Below are 12,821 nucleotides of genomic sequence, written 5' to 3'. Positions count from 1 at the left end.
TTATGTTAGATCCACTATGGACTGGACTCTCACTCCATTATGTTAGATCCACTATGGACTGGACTCTCACACTATTATGTTAGATCCACTACGGACTGGACTCTCACTATTATGTTAGATCCACTATGGTCTGGACTCTCACACTATTATGTTAGATCCACAATGGACTGGACTCTCACTATCATGTTAGATCCACTATGGACTGGACTCTCACACTATTATGTTAGATCCACTATGGACTGGACTCACACTATTATGTTAGATCCACTATGGACTGGACTCTCACACTATTATGTTAAATCCACTATGGACTGGACTCTCACACTATTATGTTAGATCCACTATGGACTGGACTCTCACACTATTATGTTAGATTCACTTTGAACTGGACTCTGTATCATGTTAGATCCACTATGGACTGGACTCACACTATTACGTTAGATCCACTATGGAGTGGACTCTCACACTATTATGTTAGATCCACTATGGACTGGACTCACACAATTATGTTAGATCTACTATGGACTGGACTCTCAAACTATTATGTTAGATCCACTATGGACTGGACTCTCACACTATTATGTTAGATCCACTATGGACTGGACTCTCACACTATTATGTTAGATCCACTATGGACTGGACTCTCACTATTATGTTAGATCCACTATGGACTGGACTCTCACTATTATGTTAGATCCACTATGGTCTGGACTCTCACACTATTATGTTAGATCCACAATGGACTGGACTCTCACTATCATGTTAGATCCACTATGGACTGGACTCTCACACTATTATGTTAGATCCACTATGGACTGGACTCACACTATTATGTTAGATCCACTATGGACTGGACTCTCACACTATTATGTTAAATCCACTATGGACTGGACTCTCACACTATTATGTTAGATCCACTATGGACTGGACTCTCACACTATTATGTTAGATTCACTTTGAACTGGACTCTGTATCATGTTAGATCCACTATGGACTGGACTCACACTATTACGTTAGATCCACTATGGAGTGGACTCTCACACTATTATGTTAGATCCACTATGGACTGGACTCACACAATTATGTTAGATCCACTATGGACTGGACTCTCAAACTATTATGTTAGATCCACTATGGACTGGACTCACACTATTATGTTAGATCCACTATGGACTGGACTCACTATTATGTTGGATCCACTATGTACTGGACTCTCACACTATTATGTTAGATCCACTATGGACTGGACTCTCACACTATTATGTTAGATCCACTATGGACTGGACTCACACTATTATGTTGGATCCACTATGGACTGGACTCACACTATTATGTTAGATCCACTATGGACTGGACTCTCACACTATTATGTTAGATTCACTCAACGTCCATTGCACCAGTCGCCCTCCCCCATCTGTGGTCCCCTCCAAGGTTTCTCAATGTCCCATTGGGTTGAGTTTTTCCTTGCCCTGATGTGGGATCTGAGCCGAGGATGTCGTGGCTTGTGCAACCCTTTGAGACACATGATTTAGGGCTATATAAGTAAACATTGATTGATTAAAAGTACACTTTGCAAGGGTCCCTGACAGTTAAGGGCCAGCATTTAGTGGCTTTGTCCGGGTAGTCTTCCTCACACATCAACAACCTGCATCTTTGGTTCATTGGAAGGTTTAGAATTGGGACACTTTGCTCGACATTTTGCAACAACAACCTATTCAACTCTTATTTGAATGACGGTTTATCATAACAGTTATACATTCCTGGAAACGAGACGCTGAAGCCTCAACTTTCACTTTCTCTAATGACGCAATAACAATGTGCGGCCAGCAGGTGTCGCTGGTTCATTTAAAGACTATTAAAATGCAGTGTCTGGCCCAAGCTAAATTATGAATTTAAAATTAAACAATGTACCCTGTACAATAAAGGAAAACACGCACTCTCCAAACAACTTAAAAAAATAAAATAAAGTGTACTTAGAGAAACAGCAACACTCGTCTTTTTAATAAGTGTAATACAAACTGCGCCTGCGCTACCAAATAGACCCTTTTCGAAAATGTCTTCGTCTGTGTGCAATTTTCACCAGGAAGTGATTAAAGATAGTTTATTTCAAAAGGGACAATGCAATTCCACAAAAACACATGATTCAAAAAGGGAGAATTAATTAGCCAGAAGGCTAGTTTTCATCTGTAGTCCCCTGACCAGGATGTGAAAAAGGCAGTAAATGGATGCACTTAAAAAGTCACAGCTGTGGTCAGTCAGTCAATTAATTGACATAATAAATCAAGAATAACTTCAATAATTAAAGTGCACAAATAAAAGACAAAATTGAAAATTGTACAAAATAAACCAGAATCAGTACAGAATTGTAACCTATTTTTATGGTTTGCCTCTTTATGTTTAGTTCCTGTTATAAAGTATATGCCTTGAGCTCTTATTTTGAAGGGAGATAGAACGGAAAGGTCATCTTTCACGGGACTTACATCCCACCGCTGCCACCAAATGTAACCGAGGGGTTTATATAAGTCGCCTAAACTGTATCACACTACAAAATAACAAACACGGAGGCTCCAGTTTCACACGAAGACCACTTTATTTTCGTTCCTTTCAAGACCTCCGCTCCACTCCAAGATGACATCTTTCCGTTCTATTTCCCTTCAAAATAAGAGCTCAAGGCATATACGGTATAACAGGAACTAAACATAACAAAGAGGCAAACCATAAAAATAGGTTACAGAATCATAGGTAAATAAAGAAATAAAAAAAATGCAAAAATGAAAACGTGTATATACATGTGTATGTATATATATATATGGAGTCGCAGTGAAATGACGTCACCAGACTGGCCACTGTCTACCAACCCACAACCATGTCAGAAAAATAAGCGCTGTAGGAGGAGAGCTCCCTCAAAAAGGGTTAGATATTTACTTAAAAACGCTTAAAGCTCGTATTCCTCCACCGTTGTTCGTTTGGGACCAAGTTTGTTGAGAAGTCACTCCGTGGAACCAAGTGACGTTTGGGGATTTCCAGTCGCGGAAACAGCCAATAGGAGGCCAACTGGATGCGCCAACAGCCAATAGGAGGCTAGCTGGATGCGCCAACAGCCAATAGGAGGCCAGCTGGATGCGGAAACGCTAAAAGTGAAGTCAAACCTCTTCCTCGTCTACTTCTTCATTTGACGCTTTTCACATGTTGCTGCTTCTTGTTGTTGTTGTTATTGTTGTTGTTGTTGTTGTTGTCGACACTCTCCTCCCTGGCCGGGACCATCTTTACTCTCCCGCCGTTTAGTCCATTCGGCGTGTGCTCCCGCGGCTGAAGACATGGACGTTTTTAACGGCGCGGCTGGTGAGTGTCCCGTTTGTGTTGACGTGAGTGAGATGACGTCATCGACTTGACTTTCTGTTTGTCCCGCAGAGCGTGGACTCTCCGACTTTGGTGAGTAGCTACTGATCCGATTTGGGTCCGACTTCAAGTAAGTTCACATGGTGTGTGTGAGCGTGACGCTGACCTCACGTGACCTGATGCTGCCATGTCGGGCTAATTCTTTTCCACTACAACCTCAATTTTCTTATTTAAACGGGGATAGCAGGTCCATTCTATGTGTCATACTTGATCATTTGGCAATATTGCCATATTTTTGCTGAAAGGATTTAGTAGAGAACATCCACGATAAAGTTCGCAACTTTCGGTGCTAAGAGAAAAGCCTCTACCTGAAGTAGCAGACAATGATGTCACCCGTGTGATGGCTCCTCACAAATTCACCTTGTTTTTAATGGGAGCCTCCAACAAAAAGTGCTATTCGGACCGAGAAAACGACAATTTCCCCATTAATTTGAGCGAGGATGAAAGATTCGTGTGTGAGGATATTGATAGCGACGGACTAGAAAAAAAACACGATTGCATTGGGACGGATTCCGATGTTTTTAGACACATTTACGAGGACAATTCTGGAAAATCCCTTTTATCGTTCTATTGTGTTGCTAGTGTTTTAGTGAGTTAAATAGTACCTGATAGTCGGAAGGGTGTCTTGACGCGCAGTTTCTCAGCTCAGCTTTTTACCGGTAAGAACTGACATTTTAACCACAATTTTCTCACCGAAACCTGCTGGTTGACATCTGGTCGGGATCCATGTTCTCTTGACCGCGCTCTGATCCATAGGAAAGTTTCACCTCCAGGAATTTTAAACAAGGAATCACCGTGTGTTTGTGTGGCTAAAGGCTAAAGCTTCCCAACTCCATCTTTCTACTGTGACTTCTCCAATATTAATTGAACGAATTGCAAAAGATTCAGCAACACAGATGTCCAAAATACTGTATAATTATGCCGTTAAAGCGGACGACTTTTAGCTGTGTGTGTGTGCAGCGCTCATACTTCCTAAAAACCCGTGATGTCTTGCGTACGCGTCATCATTACATGACATTTCGAAGACGAAACTCCCGGGAAATTTGAAATTGTAATTTAGTAAACTGCAAAGGCCGTATTGGCATGTGTTGCAATGTTAATATTTCATCATTGATATATAAACCACCTCCAAAGACATGCACCTGGGGATAGGCCCCTCCCACCTCCAAAGACATACACCTGGGGATAGGCCCCTCCCACCTCCAAACACATGCACCTGGGAATAGGCCCCTCCCACCTCCAAAGACATGCACCTGGGGATAGGCCCCTCCCACCTCCAAACACATGCACCTGGGGATAGGCCCCTCCCACCTCCAAAGACATGCACCTGGGAATAGGCCCCTCCCACCTCCAAAGACATGCACCTGGGGATAGGCCCCTCCCACCTCCAAAGACATGCACCTGGGGATAGGTCCCTCCCACCTCCCAAGACATACACCTGGGGATAGGCCCCTCCCACCTCCAAAGACATGCACCTGGGGATAGGCCCCTCCCACCTCCAAAGACATGCACCTGTGGATAAGCCCCTCCCACCTCCAAAGACACGCACCTGGGGATAGGCCCCTCCCACCTCTAAAGACATGCACCTGGGGATAGGCCCCTCCCACCTCCAAAGACATGCACCTGGGGATAGGTCCCTCCCACCTCCCAAGACATACACCTGGGGATAGGCCCCTCCCACCTCCAAAGGCATACACCTGGGGATAGGCCCCTCCCACCTCCAAAGACATACATCTGGGGGTAGGCCCCTCCCACCTCCAAAGACATGCACCTGGGGATAGGTTGCTTGGCAACACTAAATGGTCCCTAGTGTGTGAATGTTGTCTATCTGTGTTGGCCCTGTGATGAGGTGGCGACTTTTCCAGGCTGTACACCAACTTCCACCCAAATGCAGCTGAGACAGGCACCAGCGACCCCAAAGGGAATAAGCGGTAGAAAATGGATGGATGGATGATCAGAATGTGATACAATTTGCACATAAAACGACTGCTACACAAAAACGGATCCCGGGTGTTGAGCGGCGTTATGAAGTAATTGCCCATAATTATTTCTTACAAATAAACAATCACACAAACATCAATTTGAAGGAATGGAATGAAATAAGTTTATTTCGGTTATATAATCAACCATCAACCATTTAGAAAAGAAAAAAGAATGACCAAAAAAGGAGTAGGCTGAAGCCCATCCATCCATCCATCTTCTTCCGCTTATCCGAGGTCGGGTCGCGGGGGCAGCAGCCTAAGCAGGGAAGCCCGTTTTTGTTTAGAACTGAAGTTTATTGAGAAATCTGAGTTTAAAAAAAATAGATTTCAAGATGTTTTCATTCTCTTCAAAAGCTTGTCGATAATGAAGATGGAATGTTATCTCAAACTATGATATTACCAACCAATGGCACGAGAGAAAGGGTTACTAACCACTCCTCCTCCGCAGACCTCATCCAGGAGATCATCACAGAGGAGCGCACGGGCGTGTCTCTCCCCCGGCCGCCGCCTCCTCCTGCCGAGCCGTGCAGCCAGAACCACAGGAAGCTGCATCACAACGCCTCTCCGCCGCCATCTCAGCAAGTTCTGGTGGCCAGAGGTACTGCGTGTCAGGTGAGTGAGGCGATACTATACCTGCACGCACAACACAGCCATCGACTTTACATCATCATCAATCATTGTGTGAATGCCTTTCTTCAATGAGTATCTTATAGGTAGAAAATACAGTCTATTTTACCACATCATGTGACTAAAATGACATTTATGGTTTGAAACTCAAGACTCAATGATGAATATTGTCGCAAAATCTAGCCTCGGCGTGTCAAACTCGTTTTCATGGAGGGCCACGTCGCAGTTATGGTTGCCCTCAGAGGGCCGATTTTAACAGTGAATGCAAAAAAAGCCGGCGGCGTTTCTGGGTGTTGTTGATAAATGGCTTTCGCTTTGCATAGTAGAGTTTTAACTCGCACTTACGGATGTAGCGACGAACTGTAGTTACGGACGGTGGTTTTCTGATTCTGAGCCCATGTGGTGATATCCTTTACACACTGATGTCGCTTTTTGGTGCAGTACCGCCTGAGGTATCCAAAGTCACAGGCTTAGCCGCTTACAGCGGTATAGCTCGGTTGATAGAGTGGCCGTGCCAGCAACTTGAGGGTTGCAGGTTCTATCCCCGCTTCCGCCATCCTCGTCACTGCCGTTGTGTCCTTGGGCAAGGCACTTTACTACCCACCTGCTCCCAGTGCCACCCACACTGCTTTAAATGTAACTTAGATATTAGGTTTTCACTATGTAAAGCGCTTTGAGTGACTAGAGAAGAAGCGCTATAAAAATATAATTCACTTCACTACATGCAGTGATTTCCCCAGATTCTCTGAACCTTTTGCATCAGTCCATCTTAGATGAGCTCGGGCCCAACAAAGCCGGTGGCGTTTCTGGGTGTTGTTGATAAATGGCTTTCGCTTTGCATAGTGGAGTTTTATCTTGCACTTACAGAGGAGCAGTAGTTACTGACATTGGTTTTCTGAACTGTTCCTGAGCCAATGCGGTGATATCCTTTACACACTGATGTCGCTTTTTGGTGCAGTACCGCCTGAGGGATCCAAGGTCACGGGCTTGGCCGCTCACATGCAGTGATTTCCCCAGATTCTCCGAACCTTTTGATGATATTACGGATAACAATCCGGATGGATCTTTTCATCTTTGGTCCGGAGGACACGATGTCCACAGTTTCCAAAAACTATTAGAAATGTGGACTCGTCAGACCACAGAACACTTATCCACTTTGCATCAGCCCATCTTAGATGAGCTCTGGTCCAACAAAGCCGGTGGCATTTCTGGGTGTTGTTGACAAATGGCTTTCGCTTTGCATAGTGGAGTTTTATCTTGCACTTACAGACGAGCAGTAGTTACTGACAGTGGTTTTCTGAACTGATATCCTTTACACGTTGATGTGGCTTTTTTGTGCAGTACCGACCGCCTGAGGGATCCAAGGTGACGGGCTTAGCCGCTTACATGCAGTGATTTCTCCAGATTCTCTGAACCTTTTTATGATATTACGGATAACAATCCGGATGGTTCTTTTCCTCTTTGGTCCGGAGGACACGACATCCACAGTTTCCAAAAACTATTTGAATTGTGGACTCATCAGACCACAGAACACTTTTCCACTTTGCATCAGTCCATCTTCGATGAGCTCAGGCCCAGCAAAGCCGGTGGTGTTTCTGGGTGTTGTTGACAAATGGCTTTCGCTTTGGATAGTGGAGTTTTATCTTGCACTTTCAGGCGAACAGTAGTTACTGACATTGGTTTTCTGAAGTATTCCTGAGCCCATGTGGTGATATCCTTGACACTCTGATGTCGCTTTTTGGTGCATTACCGCCTGAGGGATCCAAGGTCACGGGCTTAGCTGCTTACATGCAGTGATTTCTCCAGATTCTCCGAACCTTTTGATGATATTACAGACCGTAGATGGTGAAATCCCCAAATTCCTTGCAATAGCTGGTTGAGAAATGTTGTTCTTAAACAATCTGCTCAGGCATTTGTCGACAAAGTGATGACCCTTGCCCCGTCCTTGTTTGTGAATGACTGAACATTTAATGGAAGCTGCTTTTTTACCCAATCATGGCACCCACCTGTTCCCAATTAGCCCGTTTACCTGTGGGATGTTCCAAATAAGTGTTTGATGAGCAGTCCTCAACTTTCTCAGTCTTTTTTGACATTTGTGCCAGCTTTTTTGAAACATGTTGCAGACATCAAATTCCAAATGAGTTAACATTGGCAGAAAATAGCAAAGTTTACCAGTTTGAGTGTTAAATATCTTGTCCTTGCAGTCTATTCTATTGATTTTAAGGTTAAAAAGATTAGCAAATCATTGTAACCTGTTTTTTGTTTTTTGTTACGATTTACTTCACTGGTTTATTTTTTTTAATAATATTTTTTTTTATTATTAGAGATGATTAAATTGTAAATATATGTAATTGTACGCAGTACATCTATTGTAATACATTTATTAAGAAAAGATAAGGTACATTATTAACACATAATAATGTACCCCGAGCTAAACCTGTAGCGGTTTAGCTCGGTTGGTAGAGTATATAAAACTAGAAACAGCCCAATAGCTAGAACCAGCATGCATGTCTATAAAAAGGCTTTTTATTTTAAAAAAAAGATGGGTTTTTAAGCTTTTTTTAAAAGCATCCACAGTCTGAGGTACCCTCAGGTGGTCAGGGAGCACGTTCCAATATTTTGGAACCGGTACCAAATTGTATTTCCATACTTTTTGATACTTTCCTAAATAAAGGGTACCACAGAAAATGGCATTATTGTTTTTATTTTAACAAAATATCTTAGGGTACATTAAACATTTGTTTATTATTATAGCTCGGTTGGTAGAACCGCCGTGCGAGCAAATTGAGGGTTGCAGGTTCGATCCCCGCTTCTGCCATCCTAGTCACTGCCGTTGTGTCCTTGGGCAAGACACTTTACCCACCTGCTCCCAGTGCCACCCACACTGCTTTAAATGTAACTTAGATATTGGGTTTCACTATGTAAAGCACTTTGAGTCACTAGAGAAAAAGCGCTATATAAATATAATTCACTTCACTTCACATACTATTTCCATGCTTTCGGCGGCCACACAGATTTAATGTGGCGGGCCAGATTTGGCCCCCGGGCCTTGAGTTTGAAACCTGTGATCCAGTTCTGAGATTTACACAATCACGCCTCAGTGGAAAAACGGTCATTTCATCCAAGTATTGTAATGGTAAATGTCTCTAATGGATTTCGTTTTGAGCGCCTGAATTAACGCGTGGAGGCTGCATGTCACATCACATCTTCAGTGGTGGGGTTTTCACATCCACTCTGACGATTAAGTTACTTTTCTTCATGACACATTGCATTTTTTTCCCACACGGCTCAGACTCTTATTGAACGCCACAGAATCCAACAAAATGGAGAAGATGTACTGATAGTCAGTGTCAGGGTTGTATCATAAATGGCTTATTTCTGATGCAGTCCATGTGAATGTGCAACAAGGTGCGGAAACTAAAAGGAATGTCAAATTTAACGATTAACTCGTTAACTGTTTGTAATTAGAGTTTGTAACTACAAACCCCGTTTCCATACGAGTTGGGAAATTGTGTTAGATGTAAATATAAACATTTTTTTTTTTTTGTAATTCCATAGAAGTCTTTGAGCTGCTCTTTGTCTGATCACTCACCTGATCACTCACCGGACGGCTTCGAAGCTATTCTGGACCACCATACGCCGCCTCAGGAAGGGGAAGCAGTGCACTATCAACACCGTGTATGGTGCGGATGGTGTTCTGCTGACTTCAACTGTGGATGTTGTGGATCGGTGGAGGGAATACTTCGAAGACCTCCTCAATCCCACCAACACGTCTTCCTTTGAGGAAGCGGTGCCTGGGGAAGCTGCAGTGGACTCTCCTATTTCTGGGGCTGAGGTCGCTGAGGTAGTTAAAAAGCTCCTCGGCGGCAAGGCCCCGGGGGTGGATGAGACCCGCCCGGAGTTCCTTAAGGCTCTGGATGCTGTGGGGCTGTCTTGGTTGACAAGACTCTGCAGCATCGCGTGGACATCGGGGGCGGTACCTCTGGATTGGCAGACCGGGGTGGTGGTTCCTCTCTTTAAGAAGGGGGACCGGAGGGTGTGTTCCCACTATTGTGGGATCACACTCCTCAGCCTTCCCGGTAAGGTTTATTCAGGTGTACTGGAGAGGAGGCTACGTCGGATAGTCAAACCTCGGATTCAGGAGGAACAGTGTGGTTTTCGTCCTGGTCGTGGAACTGTGGACCAGCTCTATACTCTCGGCAGGGTTCTTGAGGGTGCATGGGAGTTTACCCAACCAGTCTACATGTGCTTTGTGGACTTGGAGAAGGCATTCGACCGTGTCCCTCGGGAAGTCCTGTGGGGAGTGCTCAGAGAGTATGGGGTATCGGACTGTCTTATTGTGGCGGTCCGCTCCCTGTATGATCAGTGTCAGAGCTTGGTCCGCATTGCCGGCAGTAAGTCGGACACGTTTCCAGTGAGGGTTGGACTCCGCCAAGGCTGTCCTTTGTCACCGATTCTGTTCATAACTTTTATGGACAGAATTTCTAGGCGCAGTCAAGGCGTTGAGGGGTTCCGGTTTGTTGGCCGCGGGATTAGGTCTCTGCTTTTTGCAGATGATGTAGTCCTGATGGCTTCATCTGACCGGGATCTTCAGCTCTCGCTGGATCGGTTCGCAGCCGAGTGTGAAGCGACCGGAATGAGAATCAGCACCTCCAAGTCCGAGTCCATGGTTCTCGCCCGGAAAAGGGTGGAATGCCATCTCCGGGTTGGGGAGGAGACCCTGCCCCAAGTGGAGGAGTTCAAGTACCTAGGAGTCTTGTTCACGAGTGAGGGAAGAGTGGATCGTGAGATCGACAGGCGGATCGGTGCGGCGTCTTCAGTAATGCGGACGTTGTACCGATCCGTTGTGGTGAAGAAGGAGCTGAGCCGGAAGGCAAAGCTCTCAATTTACCGGTCGATCTACGTTCCCATCCTCACCTATGGTCACGAGCTTTGGTTCATGACCGAAAGGATAAGATCACGGGTACAAGCGGCCGAAAGGAGTTTCCTCCGCCGTGTGGCGGGTCTCTCCCTTAGAGATAGGGTGAGAAGCTCTGCCATCCGGGAGGAACTCAAAGTAAAGCCGCTGCTCCTCCACATCGAGAGGAGCCAGATGAGGTGGTTCGGGCATCTGGTCAGGATGCCACCCGAACGCCTCCCTAGGGAGGTGTTTAGGGCACGTCCAGCTGGTAGGAGGCCACGGGGAAGACCCAGGACACGTTGGGAAGACTATGTCTCCCGGCTGGCCTGGGAACGCCTCGGGATCCCCCGGGAAGAGCTAGACCAAGTGGCTGGGGAGAGGGAAGTCTGGGCTTCCCTGCTTAGGCTGTTGCCCCCGCGACCCGACCTCGGATAAGCGGAAGAAGATGGATGGATGGATGGATGGTAAATATAAACAGAATACAATGATTTGCAAATCCTTTTCAACCCATATTCAGTTGAATATGCTACAAAGACAACATATTTGATGTTCAAACTCATAAACATTTCAAATAATCATTAACTATAGAATTTGATGACAGCAACACGTGACAAAAAAGTTGGGAAAGGTGGCAATAAATACTGATAAAGTTGAGGAACGCTCATCAAATACTTATTTGGAACATCCCACAGGTGTGCAGGCTAATTGGGAACAGGTGGGTGCCATGATTGGGTATAAAAACAGCTTCCCAAAAAATGCTCAGTCTTTCACAAGAAAGGATGGGGCGAGGTACACCCCTTTGTCCACAACTGCGTGAGCAAATAGTCAAACAGTTTAAGAACAACCTTTCTCAAAATGCAATTGCAAGAAATTTAGGGATTTCAACATCTACGCTCCATAATATCATCAAAAGGATCAGAGAATCTGGAGAAATCACTCCATGTAAGCGGCATGGCCGGAAACCAACATTGAATGACCGGAACCTTCCATCCCTCAGACGGCACTGTATCAACAACCGACATCAATCTCTAAAGGATACCACCACATGGGCTCAGGAACAATTCAGAAAACCACTGCCACTAAATACAGTTTGTCGCTACATCTGTAAGTGCAAGTTAAAGCTCTACTATGCAAAGCGAAAGCCATTTATCAACAACATCCAGAAACGCCGCCGGCTTCTCTGGGCCCGAGATCATCTAAGATGGACTGATGCAAAGTGGGAAAGTGTTCTGAGGTCTGACGAGTCCACATTTCAAATTGTTTTTGGAAATATTCGACATCGTGTAATCCGGACCAAAGGGGAAGCGAACCATCCAGATTGTTATTGACCCAAAGTTCAAAAGCCAGCATGTGTGATGGTATGGGGGTGCATTAGTGCCCAAGGCATGGGTAACTTACACATCTGTGAAGGCACCATTAATGCTGAAAGGTACATACAGGTTTTGGAACAACATATGCTGCCATCTAAGCGCCATCTTTTTCATGGACGCCCCTGCTTATTTCAGCAAGACAATGCCAAGCCACATTTAGCACGTGTTACAACAGCGTGGCTTCGTAAAAAAAGAGTGTGGGTACTTTCCTGGCCCGCCTGCAGTCCAGACCTGTCTCCCATGGAAAATGTGTGGCGCATTATGAAGCGTAAAATACGACAGCGGAGACCCCAGACTGTTGAAGGACTGAAGCTCTACATAAAACAAGAATGGGAAAGAATTCCACTTTCAAAGCTTGAACAATTAGTTTCCTCAGTTCCCAAACGTTTATTGAGTGTTGTTAAAAGAAAAGGTGATGTAACACAGTGGTGAACATGCCCTTTCCCAACTACTTTGGCACGTGTTGCAGCCATGAAATTCTAAGTTAATTATTAAAAAAAAAAGTTTGAGTTTGAACATCAAATATGTTGTCTTTGTAGCATA

General features: G+C 44.9%; 1 protein-coding gene across 2 annotated transcripts in view; it reads left to right on the top strand.

Moving 5' to 3' along the window:
- Nucleotides 1–2,842: 2,842 nt before the first annotated feature.
- The window catches only part of relb (v-rel avian reticuloendotheliosis viral oncogene homolog B), a 48,545-nt gene continuing 38,566 nt past the window's right edge, over nucleotides 2,843–12,821 (top strand). The window contains exons 1-3 of one of the 2 annotated variants that reach the window (XM_061878146.1): nucleotides 2,843–3,342; nucleotides 3,412–3,432; nucleotides 5,830–5,993. In XM_061878146.1, the coding sequence (XP_061734130.1) occupies nucleotides 3,318–3,342; nucleotides 3,412–3,432; nucleotides 5,830–5,993 (210 nt within the window). In that variant the 5' untranslated portion in view covers nucleotides 2,843–3,317. The remainder of the gene's footprint in view (nucleotides 3,343–3,411; nucleotides 3,433–5,829; nucleotides 5,994–12,821) is intronic. The other variant, XM_061878147.1, reaches the window with a different exon arrangement.

Source organism: Nerophis ophidion, linkage group LG18, assembly GCF_033978795.1.
Source record: "Nerophis ophidion isolate RoL-2023_Sa linkage group LG18, RoL_Noph_v1.0, whole genome shotgun sequence".
NCBI classification, from domain to species: Eukaryota; Metazoa; Chordata; class Actinopteri; order Syngnathiformes; family Syngnathidae; genus Nerophis; species Nerophis ophidion.
This window is presented reverse-complemented; position numbering and strand designations above follow the sequence as displayed.